General features: G+C 39.7%; 1 protein-coding gene across 1 annotated transcript in view; it reads left to right on the top strand.

Annotated features, from left to right (window-relative positions):
- kcnk2b (potassium channel, subfamily K, member 2b) overlaps positions 1 to 5,225 on the top strand; it is a 29,409-nt gene extending 24,184 nt beyond the window's left edge. Inside the window, exons 6-7 of the mRNA XM_030047402.1 lie at positions 296 to 438; positions 4,869 to 5,225. Coding sequence (XP_029903262.1) covers positions 296 to 438; positions 4,869 to 5,225 — 500 coding nt within the window. The remainder of the gene's footprint in view (positions 1 to 295; positions 439 to 4,868) is intronic.
- Positions 5,226 to 14,639: the final 9,414 nt, after the last annotated feature.

Here is a 14,639-nt window from a genome sequence, read left to right on the forward strand (position 1 = left end):
AATGATGCCTTCTCACCTTCTCTTTAATTTAGCTGGAGCTATTGAAAAAAAAAAAAAAAAAAAAAATCAAACAATTATATACACAAGCAAAAACACCCCCAAAATCCTCCACTTGCACATCCACAATCCATAATTAGGAGTACTCCAAATGTGCAGATCCCACATGAAGCCTGAATAACACAATGTCCTCCTTGTTTTCATGCTTCTTCTCAGAATTATGCACAGTGGAAAGCCCCAAAAGCAGGGATTATGTCATTTTAGTTATGTGACTCACCTTAATGTGCTGGTTCTGCAGGTGGATTAGAGAGCCCAGAGTACCTGGACTACTACAAGCCTGTGGTCTTGATCTGGATTCTGGTGGGCCTGGCTTACTTTGCTGCTGTGCTCAGTATGATTGGAGACTGGTTCCGTGTCATCTCCAAGAAAACTAAGGAGGAGGTACGTGCTGTATCCTGTGTGAAATGTCACACTAGAGGGGAGGCTATAGCGGGAGGTAAGGAGCCCCACAGCAAGCAAAGGTCAGCAAGCAAGAACAGAATTTACCTTGCATGTTCAAAGGGGATTACTGAGATGATGGGAATTTAGAAGGTCTTTGATTACCTGTTTCAAGCTCCATGGTCAGTTCTACCCAATATGCATTTTTACTCTATTTTCTTTTCAAACATATATTGTGGTCCAACTGTAATAGGGCTGAGTTTTGTGATAAATTCACAACTGCAATGTCCTCATAACTGACAAATAAGTCCAAAGTCCATATTGTTGTTCCCAGCCACTTTGGGTTGTGTTTTTCATAAGTGTCATACCGTATAAGTTCCATGGTAAGAACTGTCATTTGCAGTTTTGGTGTTTCTGGAAACCACAGTTCCAATGAACATTTTCCAACAATATTGTAAAGTTGTGTGGTTGCTATAGTTAGGAGAATAGCTCCTTGTTAGTTCCTTCTCCTGATTACATCATACCAACATGCACAGATTACCAGTCATGACTTAATTACCCTGACCTGGATGAAGTACCTTTCTTTTCTCTTTGTAACAGTATCCTATCCTTGTCTAACAGTATCCTATACACTTTTAAATCAATATATACCCTTGACAGCATACTGTCTTTGGCTTTATCAAACTGATGAGTGATTTGATTGTATTTATGTCATCCCTATGTAGTTTTCTCATCAACATAACGTCGAACAGATGTGTCAGTTCCCTGTGTTGTTTCAATGTAGTCCAGCCTCCATAGTAAAACTCCAACTGAATTCCTACATCTGACCTAGTTAGGTCAGATGTTAATTAAGATTAATCAGCTAATTTACGATCTTATGTCTCTAGCCGACGTGGGTTCAGCATGTGCTATCTGGGTAGGCCTAATAATCCCAAAGGAAATTGTTCACAAGCTTTTTAAGTTGGCTTCTTTGTTGGGTAAGTAAGTGTTGAGAGGAAGGACGGACTGATAGAAAAGCTTTGAGTAATGGCAGTGGTCAGATTTGAATTATAGGCTGATGATTGCTGCTGCAAAACACAAGCAGAGGCACTCATAGAGGCGGGCTGACGTAAAACCTGCCTTACAATGTAAAATTGTGAGGTAGCATGTAGTCCTCAAATGGTATTAATGTTTTGTTGTTGTTGTTTTTTTCAAACTTCTGCAGCCAGTCATGCATTATGCATGTGGAAATCAAATCAAAGGCAACAATTTCTTTCCTTTTGATTATTTGATTATTTAGCAAAAGTCAGTTAGTACAGTACTTTTGCATCTCTCCCTGCACTAGCCTGCTCTGTGCTGAACTCTGCCACTTTACAGGAATAGTCACAGCACTTGATACAGGTGGAGGGACATTTTACTGCTTGACAACAAGCTACAGAATGTTTATAGCTCCCATTATACTGGTTGCTCTTAGCAATGAGTGATACCTTTCACTGTTTCCCGATTTACCTTCAAGCTGTAAACCCAGACACATTAATCTCCCTCCTGGCTGTGATATGCAAAGTAAATACAGGCTTGTAAAGGTGTTGGATTAGATATTTGGTGTGCTCACAGTGGCTGCTGGTGAGCATTTAGACACCTTGCTGTTCTGTCAGGTTCATTAGTTACACTTACAAAGGATGTGAAGAGCCACAGTCATACACACAGAGTGGTATAACCAAGGAGGCACTTTCATGCATCAACCACCCTCGTGTTCATCTTCATTCCTTATTTCATAATAAGTCACATAAAAGGGGAAAACAATGGCAGTCTGCAGTGTGAATCCTTTGCTAAGCATCATTAGGAACACAACTGTGCAGGCTGTGAGCACTGTTGTGAGTAAAGTACACACACATAATACATTTTTAAAAGGATAGTTTGTTTTGTGGGGATTTAGCTATTTTTTCCCTGTGGTGGGCGTATTTTGTCTCTGCATACAGTTTGAAGGAACGGGAATGGCTAGTTTAGCTCAGTTAGGGGTCAAGTAGCAGCTCCTCTCAAAAATAGGAAAACTGACTTTCAGCGTTTAACTTCTCAAGTTCCTGCTCAGTATAACCTTGTTCTAATAAAGATGGCTCTGGAATATGCCAGTCTTCCTCAGAGTCCTATATGATTAGCTTAATTTTTGATAATAGCAAAGATTGATGCCTGTGTGGGCAGCCGGATGGCTTTGAGTTTTTTCTTGCGAGAACCGACTGGAGGCAGAACTTTAAAGATGCCTGGGGAGAGTCTAAAGTAGAAAAGTGGGAACGTCATGTCGACTTAGACTGGAGGTGTCAAAAGAAAAGTCCAGTGAAAAAATATATTAGGCTTTGCGGGCTTTGTGTATAATAACTCGAGAACTTGATGATTCTGTAATGTTTCAAGAGAGGGATGGTTGGGAAAAGGGCATGGTTCAAGAGTTGTAGTCCTGTTAGTTGGCCATTTTCAGAAAGTACCCATACCTTTGAGCCCCACATGGATTTTTAGGATAAATGCACCCTGTACCAGACATTTTCAGAGTCCTGACACTACAAAATAGCTCTGCTACAGGCCCCGGCCAAACAGGCGCTGGCAAAGCAAAGATGAGGGTTTTTTGGCTGTGTTCCAGATCATGATTGTGCTTAACACAGCAACAAAAAATCATATAAAAGAGCAGGACATGTCATTTTTGGCTACCCCATGACCTTTCCTCAAGCACCAAAAATTTTAATCTTGCATACGAATGTCTCAAAAAGTAATTTTTGCATTGCCATGACATCATCATGCCATCGTCAGCATCATCATTTGCATCATCACCTGGCCCAGTGGGGAAACTGCATTAGAAATAACATACTTGTTGTTTTATACCTCTCACAGTATGAGACAACTGATATAGATCACAACACTAATATTTATTCCAAGATTGCATTATAATGTATAACCCAAGAATCAATGGCAAACCACACGTGTCTAAACATAGTTTAAGAATGATTTTCAAATGTAATTTTAAATGGCAACATGACCAGGTATATTTACTTCCCAAACCAGTGTGACTGGCTGAGTTTCCCACTCAATGAGAGAGTTGACATATCCTCATTTGTTTATTTTTTGTTGAATTGGTGACTTTGTAGATACGTAAATTATACAGCTTTGTCAAATCAACCATCCATTTCTGCTTAAGGTAAAAGATCTATGTTGAGAAGAGCTGTTCTTTAATTCCATAGACTTACAGCAGTAAGGTAACTACATTCAAACTGCAAGCAGAGACATAAGGCAATCATGAGTTCTCCTGACTCTTTCTAAGTAGGAAAAATTATCGAATTCCACAAAGATTAAATTATACCTTTAAGGAGTCTTAAGACCATACCACGCCTCAGAACAATAAAAATAAATAAATATACTGGAGCTACATATGTAATGCATTACAAAGGTTTAATTAGTGATCTGTTCTCTCCTCATCCCTCTATTGTATGTGACTATACGTGTAGTGGAAACAATATGAACCGACTATGCCAGCTAAACTATGCCAAGTCTAGATTACCCAGACTACTTGTTAAGACACTGTTCACGTACCAAGACCTGCACTGCAGTCACTCTTTCTTTTACACAACCCCCCCCCCCCCCCCCCCCCCCCCCCCCCCCAGAAAATAAATCATCAATAGGATAATGCTGAGTAAGCACATCTGCCGCAATGGCAATTGCTGCCCTCCAGCTGTGAATGACAAAGTGAAAAATCCAGTGTGCTTTTTCTGCTTGTTCCCATCCATAAACATCCCCTACCTGTTGTATAGGCTTCGGGTGTCAGCACATTCTGTGTTTCATGGCTTGACAAAATCAGTTGGATGAGTGAAAATTTTGTCTGGCTTTTCAAAAAAATCACACACAGTCATCTTTTTTTACCTCGTCAAAGTTGCTATGAATTATGATCATTCATTTCCCTTTACTTTTAATTGACTATCTGTGCAGTGGGACTTAATGACAGATGATTGATGCATGTGATGGAGTATTATAGATTGTTTGATGAGTATTGCTAATTAGGGAGCAGGCAGGACACACAAATGAACATTCTGGCAATAGCTGTCAAATAGCAGGGTCTGGATAAATGCATTAATCTTTAGAGGAGTGCACTCAGCCAGTAATTGCAGGTCAGTTGATCCCATTAAGGTGGTCAGTTTTATTCATCTGTTATATTACTGTTTGAAACTAATTAATGAATTAGAAAATATGAATTAAAAAACCTAGCTCAACATGACTTATGACTACTCATTATTTTCTAAATCATTTTACATGAACGTTGCAGACACTCAACCTAAACCCACTCCAGCATTAGGAATATCTGCAACATCAGCAGGTGATGATTAGATCTTTGTAGGTTATTGTATGGAGGAGTCGGAATACAAACTGTGTTTGATCACGATCATCCACCCACATCAGTCTCTCATCTCTCTCTGTAGGTCGGGGAGTTCCGGGCTCACGCGGCTGAGTGGACGGCCAATGTGTCAGCTGAGTTCAAAGAGACCCGGCGGCGCCTCAGCGTGGATATTTATGACAAGTTTCAGCGGGCCGCTTCCATCAAGCGCAAGCTGTCATCTGAGCTGGGCATTAACGCAACCATCAGCCAGGAAATGACCCCAGGCAAGAGGACGCTGTCGGTCAACCTGGGGGAGGAGAGGGAGGCTTACCCCAACTTGGCTCTCTCGCTCACCCCTGTCCCGGGGACCCTGACCAGGAACGGCAGCCTCTACCTGAACGGCCTGAGCCCGGATTGCGCCGATCGAAAGGAGATTGCTATCATCGAAAATCTCAAGTGAGGAGATGGATGAAAATGCGAGAGAGCTGAGAGAGACACGCATGGCGGTTGATGGAGATTTAGGGAACGTAAGATGGATATGGTGGAGCGTACACACATACACAAACACACACACACACTCATAAGGACTAAGCCTTGGTGATGAGGTGCACATGCACATTCATTAAGTGGATTGACTGTGGTGCAATCCTTGAGTGAGAACCTTAAGAAAGACTCAAACACATATCATTCATAAATTTCTACACCTCCACATGGACACACACACACACACACACATGCACACACGCACTTATGGTCTGGCATGATGGACCGTGGTGGTACTCTTCAAGCCAAATCAAAACATGCACCTGAGTGGGACAAAGGATTGTATCTGAGGCATTAAACAAGTTCTCCTCCTTTATTACGCTAGCGGGAAGAAAAATCATAGCCATCAAAAGCCCCCACTGAGGTAGCAACGCTTCTTTATGTTCACTCATATACTTACATACATGCCTAGAAACATACAGAAGTACATGCATTCATCAAACTTAGAATGCAATCAATGTAACCATTCTTGTACCTCGTATGAATTTTCAAGAAGCCCTGAAATCTGCATCAGATAAAGAGGATCTTCTCTGCAGTTGTCAAAAATGAACATGTTTTACCCAACGAGGCAGCAATTCTGCCCAAACCAGTATTTCACAAATATTTCAAATGAATGTGTCTTTTGCTTTTTGGTTTACACTTCTTACAATATAAATCCTGTTCTTTATATGCCTTGCATTTGCCAGTCAATCGGCCCTCACTGAAAAGACGAATGTTGGCTTTCTTTTTGCTCCACAAAGGACATTCAGCTTTTCACCCTAAGGAATAATCCGCTTGTGCCTTATTGAAATTCACACTGAACATTTGTGCAATGGCAAGGCATGGGAGACTGAGCAAGGCCTCGCCTGTCGAAACTCTACTCATCCAGTCTCCTATGGACAGTGGTAAAAACTTGGAAAAGACAAGAGCTACAGTATAAAGAAGAGATTACGGCAAAGTAAGGACATGAACACGTTCTCAGTGACCATTTTAGATAGAAGACAAAATGCACAGTAGATATGGCACGCAAGGGGAGAAAATGTTGAGAAAATATTGAGTGGAGCAGGATGGATATCTGAGAAATGTTCAATTTTCTGTGTATCATTGCACCTTATGCTATCCATCATTGTGTTGTGTTGCACTGGGAGTTCCATTCATTTCCACTCAGACATTACATTTCCCTAGCTTTACTGCATGCTGAAGCAGTCGCAGTGTGTTTGGGGTCGGGCATGTGTTTTAATTTTTAGGTTTTTTTTCCAGTGTTTGCATCAAATTTCAATGGATAAACCAGAGCAAAGGTATCGGAATATTCAGTAATATGCTGATCCACTGGTATCTAGTTAATCGTTTTGGCTCCACTTGGCCCACCAATATGGATGGTCATGTCAGGCCATCCATATCAAGGATATTACAATTTATTTTTAAATTAGTTTTTATTGTTTTAATTCATTTTGGCTTTTTGTTTTAAATTTCAATTTAGTCTTAATTATTTTTTAAAGTGGGTTTGCTATTTTAATTTTTATTTTTTGAAAATGCTCAGTCATAGTTTAGTTTTAAGCAGTAACAGTGTTAGTTTTAGTCTTTTGTGTAATAAGGGGTGTTTGTCAGGGGCATGTATTCACTTAAGACAGATGAACAACCAAAATAAATTGAGAAAGACAAAAACTAAAGACATTTTCCCTATAATTTTAGTTTATTTTAGTTTTTTTTTTTTTTTTTTTTTTTTTTTGTAAAGCCTCATTAAAAAGTAAAAAGCATTTACGTTAATGGAAATAAAAATATTATTTCCATTAACGTAAATGCTTTTGTTATTCCATTAGTTTTCATCAATGATAATGACCTTGGTCAATATTTCTGCCCTTTCAACACTTTATCATTACAATATCCAAAACCCCAGACAATATCCAGTTTTATATCACAATGTGGATATAAAATTGATATATTGCTCAGCCCTACTCTAAGGCAGCATCACAGCATTATTCTGATGAAAGTGTATTACCAAAATTACCAAATTTTGGACCCAAAATGAATTGCTGCAAAAGAGGTGAAGTCTACCTTTTTTTTTCTGATGTGCTTCTTTTTCCTGGTTTTTGATGGTCAAATTTTCAAACACCTGTATGCACTCTTTTCTCAAAATATTTTGGTCCAGTTGCCATGGAATTTGGTGTGTACATTCATGCTCCATGGAGAATGAACCCTGCCAGTCTTAGTGACCCTGTGCTGCTTCTTCCTCCACCACCCTCCAGACCAAAGCTTTGTATACAAGCTATCACAATGTCTAATTTATAGCGTGGCATGGCATTTGTTGATGTGATGACCCCGTGACCTTTCATCTAGCGCCACCTCATAAACATTTTACTTGTGCACAACATATCTCTAAATGTAACAGGTGGATTGCCAAGTATCTTGTGGAGTGTACTCATGCTTCCCAGGGAATGAACTCTATCAACTTTGGTGTCACATCGCCGTTCCTCTGCTGCCACCCTTAGGCCAAACTGTCAAATTTGATATCTCACGAGCTGTCAGGCAGATTGTCATAACATTTGGCATGCACATCCATGGTCCCAAGACAATGAACCCTATTAACTTTGGTGACCTCAAAACCTTTCCTCTGGCACCATCCTCAGGTCAAAATGACCCGACTCCTTCTCCCAGTGCCTGCACTCCCCCAACATGCACCAAGTCAGTGGGACACAGCTTGTTCTTATGACATAATACAACAGTATGACTTTTATTTTGTGGTAGTCATATCATATTTGACTGTGTTTTAAATATTAAATTATTACACTCAGTTGATTCTTGAATATAATGAACCTATCCCCTTGTCTTAAATTTTGGAGAGAACACTAATAGAAAGATAGTGCTAGGTATTGAAATAGGTGTTGAAAAATAGCATTCAGTGCGATCAAGCGCTGATGTCAGCTGCATTAAACACAAAACAGTGATATGGTCTGTGTGTCCGAGGTGTGAGCTATTTTGTTCCAGTCTCCCTAATGAACTGACATGGCACAATCCCGGGCTCACTGATCAAACCCCTGCCTCCCGTAGGCCATTTACACAGACCAAAGTAATGATCCTGATTTCCAAGTGCATCTGCAGGTCATGTCCTCTCTCACGCAGGACCTGATCAAAGGTTCAGGAGCACTACGTTATTTCAACGTCCTGTCCTGTCCTGTCGTTTTCCAGTTTTGCATTCCACTGTTAAATAGAGCTTGGTGCATTAACACTCAGTAACCAATAAACTGGCCTCCTGTGTGGTTCTGTAGCAAAGAAAGCTCTGGGTCTGCATCAGGAGAACATGTCTGTACTCTGCTGTTTTGTTTCAGCTCTTACAGCTGAAATCAAGGCGATATCCATCCTAATGTCTCAACACTGAATGTAAACCATCAGGACCACTAGATGTATCACTACTGTGAGTTCAGTTCAAGGCCTTGGATGGATGTGCATCAGACAGAAACAGAGGGCATTTAATTTAATTGGATAGATACATTTCTGACATGACATACTTTGTGTCATTTTTGATCCAGAATAAGGATTTTGTCCTGTTAGAGAGATTGATTTTTTTCCACATTTTGATCAAAAAGTTGCATTGCTGCGATGGAAGGATATTTGAGGTTGTGCTGCCATTGCAGGAGATGACTTGAAATGTTTCCCAAGTGATTTTATGATGGTCTCATTATTTTAATTCAGTGCTTTTATCCAAAAGGTATCCAAGAGGTATAATTTTGCCAAAACAACATTTGCTATTGCCATTTACAGTTTGTAGCATTTACAATACAACCTACATTGTATTGTACGATTTACAATAGAATATGTTTTTGTGGTAAACAAAGATTAGTTTTCACACTGTTGTCTGTTATACCAAACCTGTAATTTATGTAGACAGTTATGGACTGCAAATAACTATAATCTTGTGTTCAAAAAAGATTTCTGAGCATCTGTTCATCATTCTGTCTCCATTTTTCAAAATCTGTTTTATGTCTTAAAAGGATATTTCAACCACAATGCAGGATCTTTGCATAAAGTACTCACCATGTGCTGCCCTCAGTCCCCAACAAAGAACTTTTTACTCTCAAACCTTCATGCCAATGTATTTTCCAGAAACGCCAGCCATCTATGATCAAATGGAAAGAATTGCCTGAGGCATGAGACAATTTTGCAGAAGTGATCTTTGCAGCAAGATTTGAGTGTGTTTGGAAAATACTGAGCGTACGACTGGATAACAGAGACTTGGATTATACTGCAAGACGAGTGTGAGCTTTTTAAATGGAACTTATATTAGTGTTTTGCTGCTGTAAAATCATAAAATATAAACCAAATTTTTTATGTGAGTTTACCAGGAAGACTTGTCATTAAAACATTATTTGTCATGGATTTAAGGCACCACACAGTGAGTACTTGATACCAAAATGATGCATTATGGGTGAAGTATTTCATTTTTTAGGCAGATGATCTGTATCAGCCGGGTTACAGGTTAGCTCTCTCCCTCTGGTCTCCTGATATTTTTAAATGCCTATCAGTTCCAGTCTGCTACCTTGTGTATTACCACTGATTTGTGTGAAGCTTGACCGCCTGTACTGTATGGCCTTTAGCTGCCATGTCTAATCAAGTCAAAGAGGAATCCCTGAGAGACTGCGAGGAAGACGGCATAAGGACACGAGGCGTTTGATTCTCAAAGGCAATCAATCGGAAGAAACACAGCTGTCATACCAACTCACCATACACTGACAGAAAGACTGCTGTAAGGCCAACTGGCCTGAAGGGAACCAACCCAACCCTTGGTGAGTGTTCTCAAAGCAAAGGCCCACAAGTGATAAGTCATCCTGCTGCCTTTTCCTCTGGACAGCCACTGAGAGCCAAGCTGTCAGTGCACAGGAAAGTCAAGGAGAGCTGTCATTTAGGACATCATAATATGTAAGGATATCCACAACCCACACAAAGCTTTGTATATGAGTGTGTGTGTGTGTGTGTGTGTGTGTGTGTGTGTGTGTGCGTGTGTGTGTGTGTGTGTGTGTGTGTGTGTGTGTGTGTGTGTGTGTGTGTGTGTATGTGTGTGTGCATGCCGGATGGAGAGATGACATAAAAAAAAAATTCATTTCATAACGAACCCGCAGCAGGATCTTGGTATCACATCTGTGTTTTCAGGGAGACAATTTCGAATCAAGTCTGTTGTTGGCATCAAAATACCAGCTTGAGCATCTTGAATGTATTCCATTTCATGTTGGTTAACATCATTATGAATGTAAGCATGTTCATGATCTGACATTGTGATTTATGTATCCAGTCATCAAATTATGGTGGTTATGCTGTAAAAATAACTGGCTTTTTGGAGCCATTGGCCCTCATTTATAAACATGATAAAGTGATGGTAATGAATGATAAAAAAAAAAAAAAAGAGAGAGAGAGAGAGAGAGAGAAAGCAAACATGATAATTTGTGAGTAATACTGACTCCTTGGATACTGATAGATATTAGTTTTGCTTTTGGTTTTTAGAAAATCAATGTAAAGGCTGATTTAGCCATCAACATGCTGTTTTCATAAATCTCAAATCGGATGTGCTTAAAATGAATGCATGAGACCTTTCATAAATGAGGCGCACTATGTCAAGGCGTATGAGAGGAGGTTATCATTTCAGTCGTTTTAAAAATCCAAATAAACACATCTGTAAAAGACTAGCCAATAAAAGACAATATGAGAGACTTGTACACACAATAGAATAAAAAAAACAACCTGATTTTAACAAGTGTTGCATGTTACTTTATGTATGTTTGTAGATCAGGTGCATCTAGATTTCCAGGCTGGGCGACAGCACAGCCGTGGTTTTTCATGAAGTGGTCAATGTGTTTATGTCAGTATGTCAACTTGAATCATGACCAACTTTTCACAAGATTTAGAATAAAGAATTTTATATGGAAAACAACAACACTCACTGTTTTGTTGCAGCTGATGACCTTTGACACTTCTTTATTCATGTCTCCCGGTGTCCTGTAGTGCTGTGTTCATGTCCTCGTCTGATTCATGGCCTGGGTTGTGAGAATCAGCTCTGCGTTCATGTGCTTTGTAACTCGGACACACAGGGGCTGTTGGCTCTTAATGAGCTAATTTGCTTAATAAGCTAATAGACCCTTTTCACAGCAGCCATTTTGGCATGAAATAGCAGGGCAAACACATGTGCTACTAATGACAGAGCCAGGACCCTGTTATTGTTCATGCTGGCTCACTGGAAAGGCTGTGCTCCATTAAATGGAACAGAAACTTAACCAGTTTCATTGATGACACCTTTGTTTACCTGCTATTTCATGTCAAAATGACTGCTGTCCAAAAGCTCTATTAGCTTAACAAGCTAATGACAAGAGGGCTAAAGTTAGCCAGCAGGGCTCGTGTTAGCCAACACACTTATGTTTTTCTCTGTTTTATTCAAACAGCCATAGCAGAAAACAAAGCCTTTGGGGACTAAATACTTCCAACCTGCCTGTTTGTTTGAACTTGTAGCTGTGGCTCACTGGGGTATTATGCAGCTCATCTCCAGTTTCTTTAGAGAAAACTCAGTGCAGTGAGCTGAGAGAGCTACAAATGCAGGCAAGAGTGTTTATTTATAGATCTGTTATAGAATTATATATGTATATATGGTGAAAACTAAACTTTATGGGCTCCTCCTGAAAGTCACAGATGAATACAATTAGTTGAAAATAATGCATGATCAAGGCGGCACCTGACAGCATGCAGGAGCAAAGTCGTGACAGTGATATCAGTGTTATCAAATTATTTTGTTTTCACCTTCCACATGACAAACTGGAAATGGCGTTTTCAAAAAATGCTATTCTGGCGAGCATTTTCCAAAAGTTGTGTTTTTGGTAATGAAACACACTATTTTTGTGTGGATAGGAGGCCAAAACAGGGAAAAAAAACAAAAAAAAAAAAAAAAAGAAGCTGCATTTTCAAAACAAAATCATGTCCATGTGGATGTAGACCTAGCCTTTTATACATAGGCTCTAGTTTTGAGTATATTTCCATATACAGACTGTTCAGCAATAATCATGCTTTGTTTCTTATGTTTTGAATAATTGGCTATTCCACTTAAACCCTTATTTTTATTGTTATTTTTTACCAAAGCTGCTGTTCATTTTGCAGCCTCTGTCCCTGGTAAACAAGTTGTGGTCAGGCAGCTCAATAATAAGGGGCACAATGGTTTTGTAATCACATGAAAGCAATGACAGACACTGTCTGATAATGGATCTGGACTGCTACACTGATCTGAGTCACAAGTTACAAAATGTTCTTAATGGCTCAGCAGCACAGCATGAACCGAGACACCTGTGACTCAAAAATCTCTCCTGACAACTCCACTTCAGCCCTCAGCTTCACTTCAGACTTCTTTGGTATGTCACAATAAAGGATATGCCATGTTTTCCACACTTGAATCCATGACTTTTTTTGTCAGTCAGGTTTTTGTAATTGTCAACCACAGGCGGGTCAATCAGGGAATGTTTATTATATTGACATACAGACATGCAACACTTCACCGTGCAGTCTGCTGCATGTCATTTTTAGAAAGACAAAACCCAGGCAGCCCGATCAGTCCCTTCGACAGCGAGTCTGTCACAGTTTTACTTAATGCAACCCGACAGGTTATTTAATGACTCCAAAGGCACAGACTGACATTGCACTGCCTCTGCCCTGACAACAGACAGCCAGAGCCAGAAGCAGATTCTCAGATGCCGCTTTATGCCGAAAGGAGACACACCACACCGTGTGCCCTTCAAACAGGAGGGCACTGTCCACTATGACCAGTTTATGCTTATGATTGTGTTCGGGGTTTACCCTGACAAGAAAGTGAAAAATCAGATTTTCAACTCTTTTCTGCTCAAATATGATTATTTCTGGCTGGCTAAATGTGAGGAATCTAAGTCAAAGTTATTCCAAATACAGGAAATTTATAGGAATGTGCTTTGGTGACTTGACATAGAAATATATCAACTGAAGGACCACAGATTTTTTCTGTTTTTATTTTATTTTATTCTGATTTTTATTAGCAAATGCACATACATGAATGAAGAACAACAGGACCTAAAAGAAAATGCAAAGCCAAAGTGAAGACAATAGACAGTAGGCCAGTCACTATTTTTTAAAACTATTCAGACAGTAAAGAATAAGGTGTTTTTTTTGTGTCATACATGCTGAGTTCTTGACAGAAAGCATGGAGAATGGAACGAATGGTGATTCAGCTTCAGTCCTTGGCGCGAGAGGTGACATGACAAGACCAACAGTTACCTCACGCAACCAAAGCGAGCTGGAATTGAGTGTGTGGGTGGGTGTGGCGTGTGTGTGTGCGTCTGTGTGTGTGTGTGTGTGTGTGTGTGTGTGAGAGAGAGAGAGAGAGAGAGAGAGAGAGAGTATGACTTCCCTTGACAGGTCCTTTGCAGACCATGTAATTTCACAGCATTATTCTGCTCATAATTGGCCTCAACTACATATCATTAATTTTTCTTTCCTTCTCTGCATGTTGGATTTTCAGCTGTGATCCACCAAGAAGTTCATTTGACAGCATCCAGCCAAGTGACATTAAAAGACCATACTGGTGATTTTCCACGTTTAGTGTAGTATTTGCAAAATGGATAGACTTCACATTTATGTTCATCTTTTCTCAAAGCAAGCAGTCCTATATGAGAACTCTCCATCATTTTTCCTCCCTTTTATCCAGCCACTGGTTTCCATTCATTCCACTACAATATGAAAATGAAGTTTCAGAGACTTCAAACTTTCTTCATACCAGTATTCCATCACTGTAATAAAGTCGTCCACATTAGTTTTCCTAAACGCTGCAGCACTGTTGTGTTTTGATGAATTGAACCTGGGCACAGTGAAATTATGTCCCTGCCAAAAAAATAAATAGTCCCTGGAAAATGTTTGCTTTCCACACCCAATTATCAGTTCTGTGGTTCATGAATGGTGATGACTTCATCAGCGACAGTAGCGGAACATTATAATGTGGCTCTTTCAAACAAAAAATCACATTTGAAAAACTAGGGTTTTTTAATCATTTGTTATGAAATCTTTCTCTCCACATGATTAGCAAAATGGTTTGTTGGAATTTAAAATGTGGGGAGACTGTAGAGGCAACATGCAAAATCATTGGTATGGTCCTTTAACACCAATCTCCCGTTTCAGACATTCATACTGGGAATATATCATACAATAGTTTCAGTCATTATCAAGTGTACAGAGGCCCATTACTGAGTGTTAACAAAATAGCCAGTATTGGAAAATGCAGAAAGTATTGGTTTTAGAGAAACTGTGTAATCAATGCTGTTTGCTCTAGTTGTAGCCACTCTGGCATGAATCACATGCCGCC

This window comes from Myripristis murdjan, chromosome 24, assembly GCF_902150065.1.
Source record: "Myripristis murdjan chromosome 24, fMyrMur1.1, whole genome shotgun sequence".
Taxonomy (NCBI): Eukaryota; Metazoa; Chordata; class Actinopteri; order Holocentriformes; family Holocentridae; genus Myripristis; species Myripristis murdjan.